Source organism: Medicago sativa, chromosome 1 (genome assembly GCF_051527215.1).
Source record: "Medicago sativa cultivar Bolivia chromosome 1, Bolivia_mono, whole genome shotgun sequence".
Classification (NCBI taxonomy): domain Eukaryota; kingdom Viridiplantae; phylum Streptophyta; class Magnoliopsida; order Fabales; family Fabaceae; genus Medicago; species Medicago sativa.
In genome coordinates this window covers 4568012-4586373 of record NC_140749.1, presented here as the reverse complement: position 1 = coordinate 4586373, position 18362 = coordinate 4568012, and the positions used below count along the sequence as shown (strand labels likewise).

Genomic DNA, 18362 nt, shown 5'->3' with positions numbered 1-18362 from the left:
CTAGTAGCACACATTATGCATTTCTGTGACACTGCGCAAACCACCAACTTCGCACCATCTCCAGCCAAGCATCTTTTGGCCTCTTCCTCCTGCTTTAACCTAATTTTTGGGTATAAATATTGGTAACTTCCGAACAAAGATGACACCCAATCTTTACCGCTGAAATGCTGGGAAAAAAAGTCCCTTCTTAGTTCACTGATATTGTGTGTAAACAGGCCTAAGTAGAGAGAGAGACTTGTCTCTTTGCTCCTCAAGAGAGGGACACCTTTCTTTTTACATTTACTTCATTATTGCTGTTATTTTTCTTTCTTTTGTTGTTGCTATTTGTGTTAAACTTCGGTTCGTAGGGGTAAGATGTCATAGTAATCCACACTTCAGTCGGGATGTAAGTAAAGTATGACTAAAATTTATTACACACAGAAATCAAACCCATATTCTTCATATTAATTTGTACTTTAGTGGAGTTCATTAACCACTTGAACACAATTGCTTAGTTATTGAACTCATCAAATAATTTGTCCATTGCTCATGCAACAATTTTTTTTTTTTTATTCTAATATATCTGCTTCTTTACAAGAGTAATGTGATAGTATAACTATGGCACTAATTATATCATGCTTTTTAATTTTATTATATGTAACTTACAATATATCGTGAACCGAACTAACAGACTATGAATGCCCCACATACTAAATACTTCGAGGACATCATAACCAGGCTCTGAGAAACCACCTAAACCTCCACTGACATAACTCGACCAAGTGCATCATCATATTCATTTTGAAATCAACGTACCTACTGAAATCTCATTTCCGTCCTCGTCGATAGTATAATAAAACTCGCCTCTCAAGTAGTATGATATATGGTTAGTGTCATACTGCTTTGAATGTGAGTTCGAGTGTATTATGAGTATATTATCAATTACGAAGAAAATGAGTTTCATAGGTCACATTGTTTTCTGTGAACAAGATAATGTACCAATAATGAAGACTGATTTCGGCCAACAAAATTGTGTCAGTGATAGAGGTTTGATGGTTTCTCATAGCTTAGTTACATCTAAAATGATGTTAGAGATGTTGATCGAGTTATGTCAGTGGTTAATTAGACAACATTGAACAACATATGTATCTAATTGTTTGTGCTTGTAAAATGATATTAACGTGTCCTGGTTAGATTGCATCATAATTGGATTGGCTCGATTTAGGTTGTTTAATTTATTATATTTGGAGATTACGGTTTTAATGCTTGTTTGAAGTGGCGATAGTATAACTGGTTTGGCAGCTTGTTTTTCGTTCGTGATTGTTCTATCCAGTGGCGTATCCAGGACCCTGGACCAGGGGGTGCAAAGTTGTTGGCGAAATTTTTTACTTGCTTGATTTATAATTTTTATAGTATATTCGCACACGCACAAAGTCTTTGTGTAACCTTTTTTCTCTCAATTTAATCATTCATTTAAACTACAAATTTATTTATTGTAATTATCATTTACAAAATTATCATTTATTAATGATATGAGAAAAATAAAATAAAGAAATTGAAGAAAGATAAAACAATAAATAATAATTGGTATTATTAAAAAATAATAAAAATGTTTTATTAATATTGTGAAATAACATATGAAATGAGACAATTTTTTTAGTAAAAAGCATTGTAGAAAGGAGAGAGTAGTTATAGATAGTTAAAAAAAATTTGAATTATTAGATAAATTTAGAAGGGAAAGGCTACACTACCTCTCAAAATAAATAAAAATGTAGTGGTATGACTGCCTTAAAAAAAAAATATATATAGTGACAAAACGTTTCCTTAAAAAATTAATAAGTTTTTCGGTTTTTAATTTTCTATTTATTCCAAGGGTAAAGTAAAAATGAAACACAAGTAACTGAAGCCCAAAGTGACATTTACTACAAAAGTTTGGTGGCCCAACTGTCCAAGCCCATAATGACCTAGCACAGACAACCCTTAGTTATTTTGCAGCTATCAATAAATTAAAGAAAATCGGCTGCCACACTTCATCTTCTTTTCTGCTTCTGCTTCATTTCACTTTCTGCTCCTCTTCTTTCTGTGACCTGCTACACTTATATCTCACTTCTTTTCCTTTCATTTTTCATTTCTTTGTGAGAGTAAAAAAAAAAAAAAAAAAAAAAAAAAAAAGAATTTCTCAGGGTGTGCAAAGTGCAAAAAATTAAGATTATAGGTGCAAATTTTAAAAGTTCAGGGTGTGCAGGTGCACACCCTCAGCTACACCTAGATCCGCCCCTGGTTCTATCTGTTTTAAAGAGTGAATTTTTGCTCATAAAAGATAGGGTTGCTATATTCTAGTGGCTTGTGGTCACGAGTTCTAATGGTAGAATTGTACTTCATAAATTTTGTTATACTGTAACCACAACATGGTAATGGTAGGAGCCTGCTGCAATCTCCCACCCATTCACTTGTGTAAGTTAAAAAGTTCTTTGGTTGAGAGGTTGTTGAAACAAACATAACTTTTTTAGTTATTTCTTGGGATCTATCAAACATGAACAAATGACTCTAGTCTTTCACAATGCATCTATCATTAATTAATTGAGTAATTTTATTGCATCTAATTTGAACTACTATTCACACTATATTTCCTTGCTTCGTTCCAATAACTTGCTTTGTGCGCCTACAATTGTCACCATCACACATACAAACATGACATCGGCGTTTTTTTATGAGCTTAAAGCTTCTATGTTGCGTTGATCTTGTATCGCATTGTGAAATGCGATTTGATTTCAAGAGATTTTTATGAGGTGATTTTGTGATTTTTTTTTGGAGTGTGTTTGTTTTAAGTTTACCAAATTCATTTCCAGGAATAATATTCTTTGGACCATAAAGATGAGAATTTTATTCCAAGGTATTTAGAAAAAAGATGGTTGTTTAACACTATAATATTCCTGGGAGCCATAAAAATAGGAATTATAATAGGAAATTACTCATGAATTTATTCTCATCTCCATGAGAACTTTATTCCCACCCTTTTCTTTAGGAAAATTTTTCTATTCCCATGAACGTTTTATACCCTGAAATAAAATTTAGTAAACTTGTAACAAACATAGGCATATGTATTCCTATCGTTTTATTCTCAGGAATCTACAAATATAACTTGAAACAAACGCACCCTTGGTATTTTCATCCTTTATTTTTTTTGGTATTTTGATTTTGTGATTTCTAACTAGATTGAAGAAATTTTCACGAAACATTTTGCGGATTTAATTTTTGTTGTTGTTGTGAATTTGAATAAATAATATACAATTATTTTTTTTGACTAAAAATAACATATATATTATTTGTGAAACTTTATATAATTATTTGGTGACTTTGGACAAAGCTAATCTTATTTTATATGAACTCCTTTTAATCAAACTCATATCTAGTTAATGATTTTTTTTTTTTAAAAAATCATCTAATTAAGGGTCGAGTATAAGTCTAAAAAACGTGTCTAGTCCAATATCACAATTAAAGACAAGACTTGTATAACTCAGAGTAATCCGTCCTTCACACCTTTGAATACATTTTGTATTATAAAAATGTAAAAAAAAAAAAAAATCTAAAATTATTTATGGTTGTTTACCACCTAACTAAAAAGTTATTAAAATCTTTTCAAAAAAAAAAAAGTTATTAAAAAAAAAATGAAATAAATGATCTTCTTCTTAGACAATTGGTCAACTACACCTCATTGCTGATATGGAAGTGGTGGCCAACGATAACGACTTCCCTGTCAATTCTCTGTTTTTTTGTCAAGCAAAAAAAAAAAGATATTTCTCTATTTTATTTTAAAAAAATCACTTTCAACCAAAGAAAAAAAAAAAAACTGAAGAATTTATTACAAAGATTTTTTGAAATATTCTGAAGGCGAACGTGAACGTGAATCGTTCATGTTCCAGGATTTTCTGCAAAAACGAAAACAATGAAAAAGCATTCAAATGAATAACCTAAAAACAATGGAGTCAGAACTCCAAGACCTAAATTCATCATCAAAACCACCACCGCCACCAGTTCCCGACGACCTTCCTCTTCTCAAACCCATCACCACCGTCTTCGCTTCCAACACCTCCGACCTCGAGAACAAATTCTCCCCTTACGTTCGCCGTGATGTTTACGGTACAATGGGACGTGGCGAGTTACCTACCAAGGAGAAGGTTTTATTGGGAGTTGCATTGGTTACGCTTGTTCCTGTTAGGGTTGTTTTGGCTATGACGTTGTTGCTTTTGTATTATTTGATTTGTAGGGTTTGTACCGTTTTTTCTGTTCCTAATAGGGAAGATGAACAAGAGGATTATGCTCATGTTGTTGGTTGGAGAAGGGTTGTTATTGTTCAGTGTGGGAAAATGCTTTCTAGGATTGTGCTTTTTGTTTTAGGGTTTTATTGGATTAGACAATCTTCTTCTTGTGCTCATCAAAACCCTACCTCATCATCCAATGAGGTACATTTTGTTTCAAACATGATCATGATCATGATAATTATGTTTAGTTTATGTTTTTGGTAAACATTACATGTAAAGGTTTTTACTCAAATTGTTTTAAAATTCAGCAATGCTATTTTTCTCTTAACAATTTGAAATGTAATTTTATTTTGGTTGTAACAATTAGAAATATTGTTGTCATGTGGGTTCAAGTCTTGGAAACAACCTCGTGTAGAAAACAGGTTAGACTACGAACAATACACCAAATGGTGGGACCCCTTTCCGGACTCTGCGTATGCGGGAGCTTTGTGCACCGGGCTGCCCTTTTTATACAATTAGAAATATATGATGTTTGAATTTGATTAAGCATGTGTTCGGAACTACCACGGTAGATGATTAAGTGCATGTTAGGATTGCTGGTGAGTTTGGCAGAATCACATTGTGTTACCGCAACTTTGACGAAAGCTGTATATGTCTGGTTTCCATTTTTGGAGGAAACAAATTTGATTATTGAGGGGTAGAATTGATTTCGACATATTTGGATTTTCTCGCATAAAGTTTTGATTTTGCCTCTATAATTGATTATATCATGAAGCTAGAATTTGAAGTTTTTGCCTCCTGAATTGATTATAGTTTGCAGCTAGATTTTGACTTCAGAATTGATTATAGCTTGAACCTAGAATTTGAAGTTTTTGCCTCTACAATTGATTTTTAGCTTAGAATTTACCGTTGAAACTATTTATATGAATGTATCTGAGCATAAATGACATTATATTCAGCACACTTTTAGCCAGAATAAACTTTACATAATCAATTCACTCAAAATCAAATTTTGTTACTGCAGAACCAAAAACAGATGAAGATCTTTTGTGTGTTTGTGTTTTATAAATATATCTACTTTCCCTTTATTTGATTTGCTGTAAATATTGTGCTGCTAAAGTACTTTTTGAGAAACTCTACCCTATTTTGGTCCTTTCTTAAAGGGGTAAAGGGAAGGTTTACGAGAACCTAATTAGATAAATAGATAACATGGTTTGTTGCGGTCTCGTTTATTAATTTCTGCTAGAAATTTTTTTCTGTGTTGGTATTTGGTTTTACTTTTGCTTATTCTATTTCTTCTTTCTTCTTCAATGTTAGAAGGAAAACAAAAGCCAGCCTGCAGAGACCGGAAGACCCGGTGTAATAATATCTAATCATGTATCATACATTGATATTTTGTATCACATGTCTAACTCATTCCCAAGTTTTGTTGCTAAGGTTTGTGTTGTTTTTACAAGTTTTTTACACCCTCCTTCAGTTTATCTTAAAAGCATGTTTCATATCGGCCTTTTTTTCATTACTGACTATTGTCCTTCATCTGCTGTGCTTCATTTCAATCTTGGATCTCGTCAATGAAGAGGTCGGTGGGTAAAATTCCTCTAGTTGGTCTCATCAGGTTTGTTTCCCTACGTATTATTTGCTTAAATACGAGTTATATTTTCTTTATACGCAGGATTATTCAGAATATATTGCTTACATAATATGGTTTGTTTTTGTAACAGCAAGTGTCTTGGTTGTATCTACGTTCAGCGGGAGTCAAAGACATCAGACTTCAAGGGTGTTTCAGGTGCATAGATTATTGGTGTGTTTGCACTTTCTAATCATTTTGAAAATATGTGCAACTGAAATGAAGTAAATTAGTTGTCCCTATTCCCCTTCTGTGTTGTTCTTCTCTTCCCTTTTTAGTCAAGTAATTGCACCGGAGCTTTTCCATCTTGGATTTTAAATTGTTGAATAAGACAATGTCTTTCAATTTCCACCATGTTGTTCCGTTGTAGCTGAAGAAGACAACGTCTTTCGAATTTGCTCCAGGGATAGATGGGTTGGTAATTTGGGATTGAAGAACTTTCATCTGAGTTATCTCGGATTGAATTATCTGTTAGAGAAAACTTATCTTAGTTCCCAGGGCCGACTTCTGTTGTTATGATGTTTTTTATTTTCTGAGGAAGTTAGAGTTAGGTAGATACTTAGAGTTCTAACAGAATGTAGCGAAGATAAGCTGTGAAGTGAGTGAGATTGAGAGAGAATTAGGGATTATTCTGGATGATTAGAGATTAGCCGTTTTTGTGGTAGAGACATTGGGCTTTCAAAATATCGTGAGGTAACAGCGGCTTGTATACATCCTTCCTATCCTGGATTATCACTGACCACTTTTCAGGGATGTTTCATCAACAAAATCCTGTCTTATATTACATTCCATCCTTAATATCTGAACCAGTGTCTGTCACGTTCCTTAGCTGTTTGTCATGTGTAGTGGTGTTACTTGTCCATCCGTTATGCATATTTGCGTGTATTAGCAAGTCAAGCTAGGGTCGTAACACTTTGTTTAATTTAATAATGAACATTTTCCAGTTTTGCAATTTGTGTTTAGATTTTATACCATGACCAATCTTTTTTTGAGTTATATAGATCTGTAAAATGTCTGATAAAGCTCTATGGCCTTTATTCCTGCAGCTGTTGTCACTGAAAGAATTCGAGAAGCTCATCGAAATACATCTGCTCCAATTATGATGTTATTTCCAGGTTATCATCCTTTAATATTTTCTGGGGGCAGGGATAAAATTATCCTATTCATTTTGTTTTTTCTTATTATATTTGACACTTCCTTGATTTTATTTTTGTTTCTTAATGTTAAAACAAGATGATAGTGTTTTTCTATATTTGATTTTTTTAAAGATAATAATATGGTAGCGAATTGCATTAGGGATTTGTGCATGCAACACATATATAGGGATACAACAAGTTTTGAAAACTATAGCCAGGACATGAACAACTGTAGCATTGCACATAAAATTTGTATAAAATTAATGTTATATTGAAGGAGAGAATTAATATATCAAAAGTTAGCGCGAGTAATTGTATCTGTAACAAAATATCAGCAAAAGTGAGTCAAAGAAAGTTGATGTATTTGGTAACCAAATACATCAATTTTGTTTGACTCATTTTTGCTTATATTTTGTTACAGAGGGAGTAATTGCAGTATTCACATCTGTATTCAGAAAATAGAAGTAAAATTATCATGAAATACAGTAGTTCATAATTAGACTATTTATCATAGGGAGTTATGAAGTTGTTTGATCTATGTATCCAATCCTATCCATTTAGGAAACACTTTTATTATTGTGTCTTCAACATAATCTCTCTTTTATATCTTAAAATATTTAGCTTTTTAGACCATATGCCTTAAAATCTTAAATATCTTGGATATTTTAAACATTTTTTTTTTAGTGTGTAAAGTATTAGGTGCATATGGGAGCACTAGCTTGTGATATAATGTTCTACTTCTAGTCAATATTTATCTCTTTGCTCAATGTATAATTTTATATATTGAACTTAGGGAGTTGCTGGATAATCTTAAATTTTCAAGCATATTTATATTCTTCTGATCATGTAATTTGATAAAGTTGGATATTTTACAGAAGGTACAACCACAAATGGAGAATATCTCCTTCCATTCAAGAGTGGTGGTTTTCTAGCGAGTGCACCAGTACTTCCTGTAATTTTAAATTACCATTACCAGAGATTTAGTCCTGCCTGGGATTCCATATCTGGGGTAAGGCATTTGTAATGTATTAGAGTTTCCTATTTCCATTAAGTGAGTGTTTGGTTATGCAAGGGCAAAAATTGATTTTAAATGAATTTTTGTAAAGTTAATGTTGGTTATTAGTGTGTTGAATGGCAAGTGATTATGTATGATTATTTTCACGTAAAATGAGTAAACAATAAATTTGAGGTTAAAAGTCATTTGGACGCAAAAGCTCAAAATTTAAGCTTCATGTTATGTTAGTCTATTCTTGACTCGCGGCTATGCTCAAGAATACCTGAAATTGTCAAAAACAATTTTATGCTTCTAAAATCACTTTCATCTCGCACAAAAGTGAATCTGAACTTGTTATAAAAGTTGTAAAGACCTATTTTATTACCAAATATCTGAGCTGCTCCTCATCTGTTTTGGTATATATGTGGTAGAATAAGTCTAGACTCTAGAGCTGTACCTCACGTGAAAAGTTAACTTACATTTGGGTTTCATGTGGGGGCGGGAATGGTCTATCTAAATTGCAGATCACGAGTTAGCTAAATTCTCTGCTTTCTACCAAATTATTTTAAAACATGTCATGCTAACGGTCTTGCTGATACAAATTGTTTGTGTTTGAAACCGCTTGTGCTTTAGTTTATAAATGTTCTTTTGTCTGATCTTGTTGATAATATTATTTTAAGCCTTATCCTTTAGCAATATTTCTTGTTGTTGAAAAGCTAATATACATGTTTTGTGGCAGGTGCGTCATGTGATTTTTCTTCTCTGTCAGTTTGTAAATTATATGGAGGTGACAGAGTTGCCTACGTACTATCCCTCACAACAAGAGAAAGATAATCCCAAACTATATGCAAATAATGTTAGAAGATTGATGGCTGCTGAGGTATGCAAATAATATGTATTGTGAAAACCGAAAATACATCCTAAAACTAAAAGCTTTTAATCACAATTAGTTAGGCAGGATATGTGTTTTCCTATTCTATTGATGAAATCAGTCTTGGTGTAAGAGTTTGTGAAAGCTTGGAGATTAACTGTTTACCCTTGAGGAAGACCTCTGTATTTCCCCTTAACATTAGCAAAACAAAAATATAAATGAAAAGGAAAAGATGGAAATGGTAGAGACAGGGGAATGTCATTGAGGGGTCTGCCTTCGCCTTACTCAATGGTTCCCAATTTATTTTCCATGACTTCCTGTCTTACCTATATCCCTTTCTGCTTTTAATAGCTCTTTCTAACAGGATACACATTTACTTCACTCGTGTCTCCCCTACTGCCACGTGTCTAAGCAGTTGCAAGAAAATATTCCTCCTATAGACTTGAGTGAATTACCACTAATCAAGATATTGCAGTAGCACCACTTAATATATTTGCTTATAAAGTGATTCTAGTTAATTCATTCAAAGAATTATTAAGCTTTTGTATATGATGGATTGATTGTTTCTTTTTTTGTTTGAAACATATGCATAGCAACGTTTGTGTGTAATAAGATGCTCGCCTCCATGTTATGCATTGACTATTTGTGTTGCCGTTGGCTTTTCTTGTTGAACAAGCATGATATTCTTTGTATGTTTTGTTTGCAGGGTAATATGTTACTTTCAGATATTGGGCTAGCTGAGAAACGAATATATCATTCTGCTCTTAATGGTAACAAATTATCGTAACTTTTCTTGCAAGCCTCATTTTAGAAATCCATGTCCACATAAACTTGGATCTGAATCATATTTTTCATGTTCCTGCAGGTTTGTTTTCTCAATGCTAATCTGGCTTTGTGTCCCGTGTATTCACTGGATGGTACTATTATGTCATGAAAAAGAAAGTTAACATAGCAAATTCTTTGCTGAGCAAGATTCATATTTGAAATGTATCTGATTATGGATCCTTCTTTTAGAGCATAGTGCCGTTCAGCATAGAGACTTTCTGGTACTAATTTTTGGCTGATCCTCTCAAGAGTGAGATGGTTTACAGTATAATGGCTGATTCTGATCATTTTTTTATTGCCTAGGGAAATTTAGGCTCCAAGTTTTTAACCTAGTAATCTTGACAAGTGCTGAAGTTTTTATACTAAATGGTAGGAATTGTAATATATAGGAACACAGAGGCACGTTGGTACTATTATGTCATGAAAAAGAAAGTTAACATAGCAAATTCTTTGCTGAGCAAGATTCATATTTGAAATGTATCTGATTATGGATCCTTCTTTTAGAGCATAGTGTCGTTCAGCATAGAGACTTTCTGGTACTAATTTTTGGCTGATCCTCTCAAGAGTGAGGTGGTTTACAGTATAATGGCTGATTCTGATCATTTTTTTACTGCCTAGGGAAATTTAGGCTCCAAGTTTTTAACCTAGTAATCTTGACAAGTGCTGAAGTTTTTATACTAAATGGTAGGAATTGTAATATATAGGAACACAGAGGCACGTAAATATGTAAAATATTTGATTTTATGAATTTTACTATCATCTAGTTTGAATTTTTTTATATTCTATGAACCTGCTTAACTAATTTTGTTTCCTTATAACAGGCATTCCTACGACATTAAGCAAAGACTAGTATCATTGTATGTAAGACACAGTTTGAACGCAGGCATATTAGCAAAACGTGTGATTATATCTAAAAAAAGTGCGATTATGTTCGGACACGGAATGCTATTGCATTTTACACTCAAAATGGCCATTAAATTGCATATTTACCTGTATTTTGATGCCTTTTTACATATGATAAAATCTGTTGGTTTTAAATTAAGTAAATCAATTCCACTGTAAATTGAATATTTAACTGTACTTCAATATCTTTTAACAAGATTCGTAAAGATTTTGAACAAAAAAATTAAATTTAGAAGTTTTTTTTTTTTGAGGAAAATAATATAAGAAATATAATCGCAACAAAAAATGGTAAAATCAAAACATTAAAACACTACTAAAAAAATGAAAACCATCCTATAATCCTACAACTCAGTAAGGAACATTCATAGTTGCAAATTGATAGAGTTAATATTGAATCTGTTACACCTCAATAAATTATATCAAAAAAAGGACAATTTAACGGGAGAAAACAATAATAATAGTCCCTTCGGGGACATCCGATAAAATTGAAACGATACAAAGACCAATAATGATTAAATACAAATGTATTACATACACAAAAGCTACTTACAAAAGACTAAGCACAAACAAGAGATGGTACATTACCTCAAAAATAATAATACAAGAGATGGTACAAATTACAAACATGCATCTCATTCATTCATACCATTTTCAAGGTACAAAGAAACAGTTACCTTTCTTTGAAGGAACGATTAATAGATTTGCTCAATTCCCATGATGGCCACTTTGATGATAAACAGCCTCTTAAGGGTGACCGTAGAAACAATGAAGATTTTGATAACTGCTTTTGACGCATTGAGATTGAGGACAATGAATTGAAAGCACTTCTTAGCCTTTTTTTTTTTTCGCAATTTAGGGTAATGTCCCACAGAAAATTGAAGCTGTCATAACAAGGTGTCAATACTAAATACTAATGCCAAACGAAGAAGAAAACATTGAGATTCCTCATGATTATGAATGAGTATCAACATCGTAGCCATTTGTGAGATATAAGGTTGGTTTGGTGGCTAGGTCGAGGTGTTAAGGGTAGAGTGATCAGGATGAGGTCAAAGGTTTATCACTTCTACCGGCATAATGCTAACAGTTATTAATTAACAATATTAACAGTGGCCGTTTCAAGAATAACATCGCATTTTGGATTCAAAGCAATTGCAAGGAAACGAAAGAAACTCAGAAATATCACAAACACAATTTTGGATGGTTAATTTTAGCACCTTTTATTTCCTCCCCTCAAAAGAATATCCTAAACAGTAGAGAGATTGCAACAAACATACTGCAAAAGTATACTATTATCTGATTGAGACAGGATGAGTAAAATACCTAGCTTAGCAAGCCGATTTACCCATGTTGGAATTGATTTCCCTGTAAGCTTGTAGCATATGTCTTTGCAGAAGTGATTGCAGTTCTTAGTAATGAAGTGATATGTGTCGCCATTGTAGTTTGCATCCTCGCATTCCATGAACTCCCTAACCTGAACTGGATTCAAAGATGTAGTTCCAATAAATATCGACTTCCTGAACTTGTAGCATGGGCATTGCCGAGGTTCAACCTCAAAAACACCGCTTGTTGGGGAGTCATGACATCCAAATGCATATTCTACACCATGAACTGTAAAATACAAGTATGGTTCATCAGATATTAGAATCAAAGGTGTGACATTAAAAGTAATTATAATAAAAGCCAAACATTTTGAATGATATGACAATTATGATTGATTCACAGTGTAAAAAATCTTTACACAGACAGTGAATATGCATTCTAATACATTTGAGAAAAATCCAGGTTGATTTAAGTCACATGCCAAGATTAAGAGGCAGAGCATGAGCAAATTTGATGACCTACGAGCCTAAAACCATACCTTCGACACCGGAGTGATAGATACCAAGACCGACCCAATACATGTAACCATTCATGGGTGTGAAGTCATACACATTAAGATAAACTGGAGTTTTTCCAGGTCCATGGCTAGCTGAATTTACTTTGCGAAATAGCGATAAACAAGTCACCGGTGATTTTCCTTTTAAATGAAGAGGTTCAATAGATTTCCGTCCTTTCTTACACTTCAATTTCATCTTTCCCTAAGGTGAACACTCACATAGTACCTGCATTCAACAAATGTTTGAGATAGAGCATCCCCTATTTATTATGTTAACATTTTGACTTATTAAAAATAAAAAATTTACTTGGTGTAATAAAATTAACAGAAACTTCCTTCTTATGAGATGATTCAGGAAATACAAATGAAGATGCAGTCAAATTTCGACAAGTGTGTGTGTGTGTGTGTGTGGGGGGGGGGGGGGGGGGGGGGGGGGGGGGGCGGAATTACCTTACTTGTCTCGATACTAAACAAAGATTTTAAATTGATTCTCGAATGTATAATAATTTATGTTTCCACATTCACATAAAGACGGGTTGGTTGAACATAAATTTGAGACTAAATTAATTTGTAGAACCAAAAACTCCAAATTCTAGCCGAGTTAGAATCAATTCTGGAGGTACCAGAGAACATCCAAACATGTCATCCTATCAAACTAAAAATTCAACAATTTGGTTGGTAAATGATATCAACAACAAAAATCTGACCAAACTTCTGCAAAGCATGTTGGTAACTGAGTGCAGAATATTTTCCAATTCTACCCCTCCTAGATTTTAAAAGATCTTGTAAACAATCTCCATATGGAGAAAACCCTAATAGATTCTTATTATACTGTACAAATAGCTTCTTAGAACAATGAAATATTTTGGTCAAAAAAAAGAAAAGAAAAATGTAACATTCCAAATAATTGTTTTTTGTGTTGAACAGAAATTGCTACTGTTATAAACATGAAAATGAAGCGTAAGATTCATATATTCCAAACATGAAGAAAAAAAAATTGAGTTAGGACTCAACTTGTCACAGCAAAGATATAAGAAGTTAATTTTCCAGATCTAGAAAACGGCATTAACAGTAAAAGAGTATGACAAAACATGTTTGTTTCAACTTTAATAGTGTTCGAACTTTTTGTTGGGAAGATGATGTTACACTTTGAACAAAGAAGATGTTGATGAAAATTGCACGTAGAGAAATTCAAAGCGTGTGAATTGTAATCACACTAACCTTCAGAATCAATTCGCCCCCACCAAACTTTTGGATATTTGATGCAAATGGGATGTACAACGAATTCCCTTCATGATACTTTGAATATGTTTGCATAAACACAAATATATCTTTTGATATTAGTTTACAAAAATATGTTTCCTATACTTCAATCATGCAGAAAATGCTTAGATTTTTTCCAGAATTCATGTTCTTACTTGATGAAGAGACAGAGCAACTAAAAATTTATGAATTGGCAGTTATAAACAGTTTAAATATTGACAACGTTCCACTTATCAAATAACTGCTGCAACGGCCCAGCGGTAACCACTCTTTTTGGAAACACAGGTTATGTTCTGTGAAATACTTGACACAGAATGTTATTATTGCATTTTTCACGCAAAATGCATATTCAATTGAGTAAAACCAATTCCACTGTAATCTTTTCATCTAAAACTCCTTCTTTTTACTCAATCTAAAACTCCTAAACTTACATTTTACAATTTCTGCATAAATATTTAAATAGTTCACGACAATTGTGATATGAAATATTTTGACGACTTTGTAAGGTATAGAGTTAAAAACAGAGAAAAAGGTGAGATGTTTTAGAGAAATTTAATTATTTGATTAGTGAGTTTCGAATAAAAAAGAATTTGAGCAGAAAATAAAATTTAAAAGTTTCAAGTAAAAAAAGTAATTCAAGAATATAATCGCAACAAAAAACTGTAAAATCAATAATTTAAAAATGATTAGAAAAAATTAAAATCAGCCATTAGTCCTAGAGCTCATGAAGGGCAATTTTTTTTTTTTTTTTTGGCTTTCGCACCGGTTTCCGACTCACCAAAGGTGGGTAACTAATCCGGCTCCTACGTAGAGGCATGCGCACAATAGTCTTTCACATGGACATCCCATAAAATTAGAAGGATACAAAGACCAATAAATAATTAAATAAAAATGTATTACTAACACAAAAGCTACTTGCCTAAAAACAAGAGATGGTACATTACCTAACAAATAATAGGCTTAAATACACTTTTGATATCTCTATTTTAACTTAATCAAAATTTTAATCCCTCTATTTCTAAAACCATTATTTTGGTCCCCCTTTACATTTCTTTGATTTTTTTAGTCCCCGTCAATTTTTGATTCAGTTTTGGTACGGATAACAAATTCAGATTGAATTCGGCAACAAACAACACACTCTTTGCAACAAGTCCTGGTGAGAATTGCACAGTACCATAAAAATTTTGCTATAGCCATATTACCATTTGGTAATTTTAGGTGCACTGATGTAATCAGGGGCGGAGCTACATAGAAGTGAGGGGGTTCAACTGAACCCCCTGGACTTAATAAAATTACACCAGTACCCCAATATTATTTGTACTTTGAACCCCCTGGAATTAATTTTTTGCACCTTGACCCAAGACAGTCTTTCTAACACTCAAACCTCAGACTCATTTTCTTATTATTTCCTCTCTCTAACCTTCTCTTCTCTCTACTGACTACACACTCTCATCTCCTTTCTTCATTCCCTGAGATCTGCCGCCGGAAAACCACCGCACACCACCACTAAGCTAACAGACCGCGCATCTCCTTTCCTCTTTGTTGTAAACCACCGCGCATCTCCGCGCTTCTCAACACACGAACTCGGCCACCGCCCACCGCACGCGCACCACCAACAGACCGTGCCTTCTTCCACGTAATGATTCAGAAATTTGTGATTTGAGAATTTTGAAATTATAGGGTTTCTAATTTGGGGGTTTTTGTTATATTCTTTAAAATTGGGACTTGTTGTTAGTAACTTGTTACTGCTTGCTGATTGATTGTTTAGTTTAGGGAATACTGACATGTTGTTACTGCTTGCTGATTGATTGTTTATGATTCAGAAAATTGTGAATACTGACATACTGTATAAATTTGTGTATACTGCTAGTCTGCTTGTGTATAGGCATTTTTCATGGAACAAATGTATCAGAATAAAAACAATGATATTGCTATCAGTTGTGTAAATTGTTGTTTTGAATGTTGTAGGAGTTTATGGAGAAACTTTTTAAGAGGAGATTACCATCAATTGAGCAAGGATCTAGTTCTCAACGACAACGACAACATGTTCCATGTAATTTGGAAGAGTTGCCATCCGATCCTGGAAAGCGGCCGAAAATGTCATCATATCATCCTAATGATCAAGAGATAATACGCAGAACATATTTACAAAGAGGACCATACCAACCTACTCAACACACTTTTCCTCAAAGAAGCATCGGAAAATTAATGAGAAGATTTAGTCCCTCTTGGTTCAATGAATTTGGAAATTGGTTAGAGTATAGTATAGAAAAAGATGCCGCATTTTGTTTATGTTGTTATCTTTTTAGACCCGATATTGGAAAACAATGCGGTGGTGATACATTTGTAACAGATGGATTCACTAGTTGGAATAAAAAATCCAAACTCTCATTACATGTTGGAGGAGGCCCTAATTGTGCTCATAACATAGCTTGGAAGAAATGTGAAGATTTAATGAAACAAGATCAACATATTGAAGTTGTGTTGTCTAAGCAGTCTGAAACAACTCGTGATTTGTATCGAAGGAGGTTAACGGCTTCCCTTGATTGCCTTCACTTTCTAATGAAGCAAGGATTGCCTTTTCGTGGTCATGATGAAAAAATAGAATCTTCTAATCAAGGGAACTTCCTTGAAATGCTTAGATGGTATGCTGACAAAAAAAAGAAAGTGAAGCGAGTTGTATTGGAAAATGCTCCTGAAAATGATAAAATGAGTTCACCATCCATTCAAAAGGAAATTGTTAATGCTTCCTCTCTGGAAACCACCAAAGCTATTATTGATGACCTTGGAGATGAATTGTTTGCTATTCTTGTTGACGAATCAAGAGACATATCTGATAGTGAACAAATGGCTGCTGTTTTGCGTTATGTTAACAAGCATGGAAGTATTGTTGAACGATTTTTGGGTATTGTTCATGTTAAACTTACAACAGCCATATCATTAAAAATGGCCATAGATGAACTATTTTGCAAACACGGACTTACAACTTCAAGAATTCGTGGACAAGGTTACGATGGTGCTAGCAACATGCAAGGGCAATTTTCTGGTCTCAAAACTTTGATCTTAAAGGAAAGTCCATGTGCATTTTATGTACACTGTTTTGCTCATCAATTACAACTTGCATTGGTTGCTATTTCCAGAGATCACCTTCTAGTTAATTCTCTTTTTAGCACAATATCCACTTTAACAAATGTTGTTCGAGGATCTTGCAAACATACTGACATGCTTCACGAACAACAAAGAATCAATGTTAAGAATGCATTGGAAGATGGAGAAGTTGTTAGTGGAAAAGGTTTGAATCAAGCAAGAAATATGAAACGTGCTGCTGATACCCGTTGGAGTTCCCACTTTGGAACTTTGGTGAATTTGATATTGATGTATAGTTCTGTAATTGATGTTCTTAAAATGTTGAAAGATGATGTTTCAGTCAAAGATGGAAGAGGGGAAGCAAATGGTCTTTTACTTTTAATGAATAATTTTGATTTTGCTATCACATTGCATTTGATGAAAAAAGTCTTAGGTATTTCAAATGATTTGTCACAAGCATTGCAGAGAAAAGATCAAGACATCGTCAATGCTATGAACTTGGTTAGCATTACAAAAGAGTTGTTACAAACACTAAGAGATGATGGATGGGAACCTTTATTGGAGGAGGTAACTTTATTTTGCAACAAGCATGGCATTAGCATTCCAAACATGGATGATATATACTTTCGTGGACAATCAAAACGTGGAGGTAATGTTGATTCTATCACAATAGAGAGTCATTACCGCATTGAATTATTTTATACTGTTGTGGATATGCAGCTTCAAGAACTTAATAATCGTTTTAATGAGACAAATAGTCGATTGCTTATTTGCATGGAGTGTTTGAGCCCAACCAACTTGTTCTCTAGTTTTGACAAGGCAAAGTTGATTGAATTTGCCAAGTTTTATCCAAATGAATTTTCTCCAACCGCATTGGTATTCCTTGATAGTCAACTTGAGACTTACATCTCTGATATGCGTAAGAGTGTAGAATTTGCATCTTTGAAAGGAATAAGTGATCTATCAAAAAAACTGGTTGCAACTAAAAGGCATATTACTTATTCGTTCGTCTACCGACTTTTGAAGTTAGCAATGATTTTACCTGTTGCAACAGCAACCGTTGAACGAGCCTTTTCTGCTATGAAGATTGTGAAGAACAGATTGCGTAATCAAATGGCGGATGATTTTCTAAACGATTGTCTTGTGACTTACATTGAGAGAGATGTGTTCAAAAAGGTTGATAAGGAGTTGATTATTCAACGATTTCAGAAGATGGCACCTCGTAGGGAGCAATTGTAGAGTATGCATATGAAGTATTTTGACTACAAGGTACACTGAATGCACTGTAATTTTTTGAATATATATTATTATAATTATTAGTAATTAAAGTTCGCAAGTATGAACCCCCTGGTCCAGGTTCCTGGCAACGCCACTGGATGTAATGACTTATAAGAATCAAAAGAACTTAGAGAAGAGCATATGTGATCACTAGCATCATAGTCTACAATCCAAGATCCAATAGTTGAATGATTCAAGGGGTAAGATACTCTAGATATACCTACAGTGACATGATTTGTGACATGTGAGGCTAGATTCACC

The 18362-nt window shown here is 33.5% G+C and overlaps 2 protein-coding genes and 1 pseudogene across 4 annotated transcripts; 2 read left to right on the top strand and 1 right to left on the bottom strand.

Moving 5' to 3' along the window:
• Positions 1-3374: 3374 nt before the first annotated feature.
• On the top strand, positions 3375-10197 carry LOC146951912 (lysophospholipid acyltransferase LPEAT1-like). Of its 2 annotated transcripts, none has more exons than XM_085756375.1 (9): positions 3375-4442; positions 5559-5678; positions 5819-5856; positions 5963-6027; positions 6915-6983; positions 7880-8013; positions 8738-8878; positions 9576-9639; positions 9735-10197. In XM_085756375.1, exons 1-9 carry the CDS (start codon positions 3942-3944, stop codon positions 9752-9754), a joined length of 1152 nt encoding a protein of 383 aa, XP_085612501.1. In that variant the 5' UTR covers positions 3375-3941; the 3' UTR covers positions 9755-10197. The 2 variants fall into 2 exon arrangements, with proteins under 2 accessions (XP_085612501.1, XP_085612492.1); XM_085756366.1 differs by having other exon boundaries at positions 3806-4442; positions 5562-5678.
• Positions 10198-11154: 957 nt separating this feature from the next.
• LOC146951911 (deSI-like protein At4g17486) lies at positions 11155-13825 on the bottom strand (annotated as a pseudogene). The gene is made up of 4 exons (XR_015032682.1): positions 13695-13825; positions 12456-12699; positions 11868-12205; positions 11155-11478 (listed from the first exon to the last, which is right to left on the bottom strand). The product of XR_015032682.1 is annotated as a deSI-like protein At4g17486 (transcript).
• Positions 13826-15473: 1648 nt separating this feature from the next.
• On the top strand, positions 15474-18207 carry LOC146951910 (uncharacterized). The gene is made up of 2 exons (XM_085756356.1): positions 15474-18092; positions 18180-18207. Exon 1 carries the CDS (start codon positions 15711-15713, stop codon positions 18060-18062), a length of 2352 nt encoding a protein of 783 aa, XP_085612482.1. The 5' UTR covers positions 15474-15710; the 3' UTR covers positions 18063-18092; positions 18180-18207.
• Positions 18208-18362: the final 155 nt, after the last annotated feature.

What these genes read in the sequence shown, in the direction of transcription:
- LOC146951912 (XM_085756375.1), top strand. Translation starts at nt 3,942, where the DNA reads ATGAATAACCTAAAAACAATGGAGTCAGAACTCCAAGACCTAAATTCA. An exon ending in CTACCTCATCATCCAATGAG is followed by an intron (nt 4,443 to 5,558) that starts GTACATTTTGTT and finishes CTTCAATGTTAG; the next exon opens with AAGGAAAACAAAAGCCAGCC. An exon ending in AATTATGATGTTATTTCCAG is followed by an intron (nt 6,984 to 7,879) that starts GTTATCATCCTT and finishes GATATTTTACAG; the next exon opens with AAGGTACAACCACAAATGGA.
- LOC146951910 (XM_085756356.1), top strand. Translation starts at nt 15,711, where the DNA reads ATGGAGAAACTTTTTAAGAGGAGATTACCATCAATTGAGCAAGGATCT.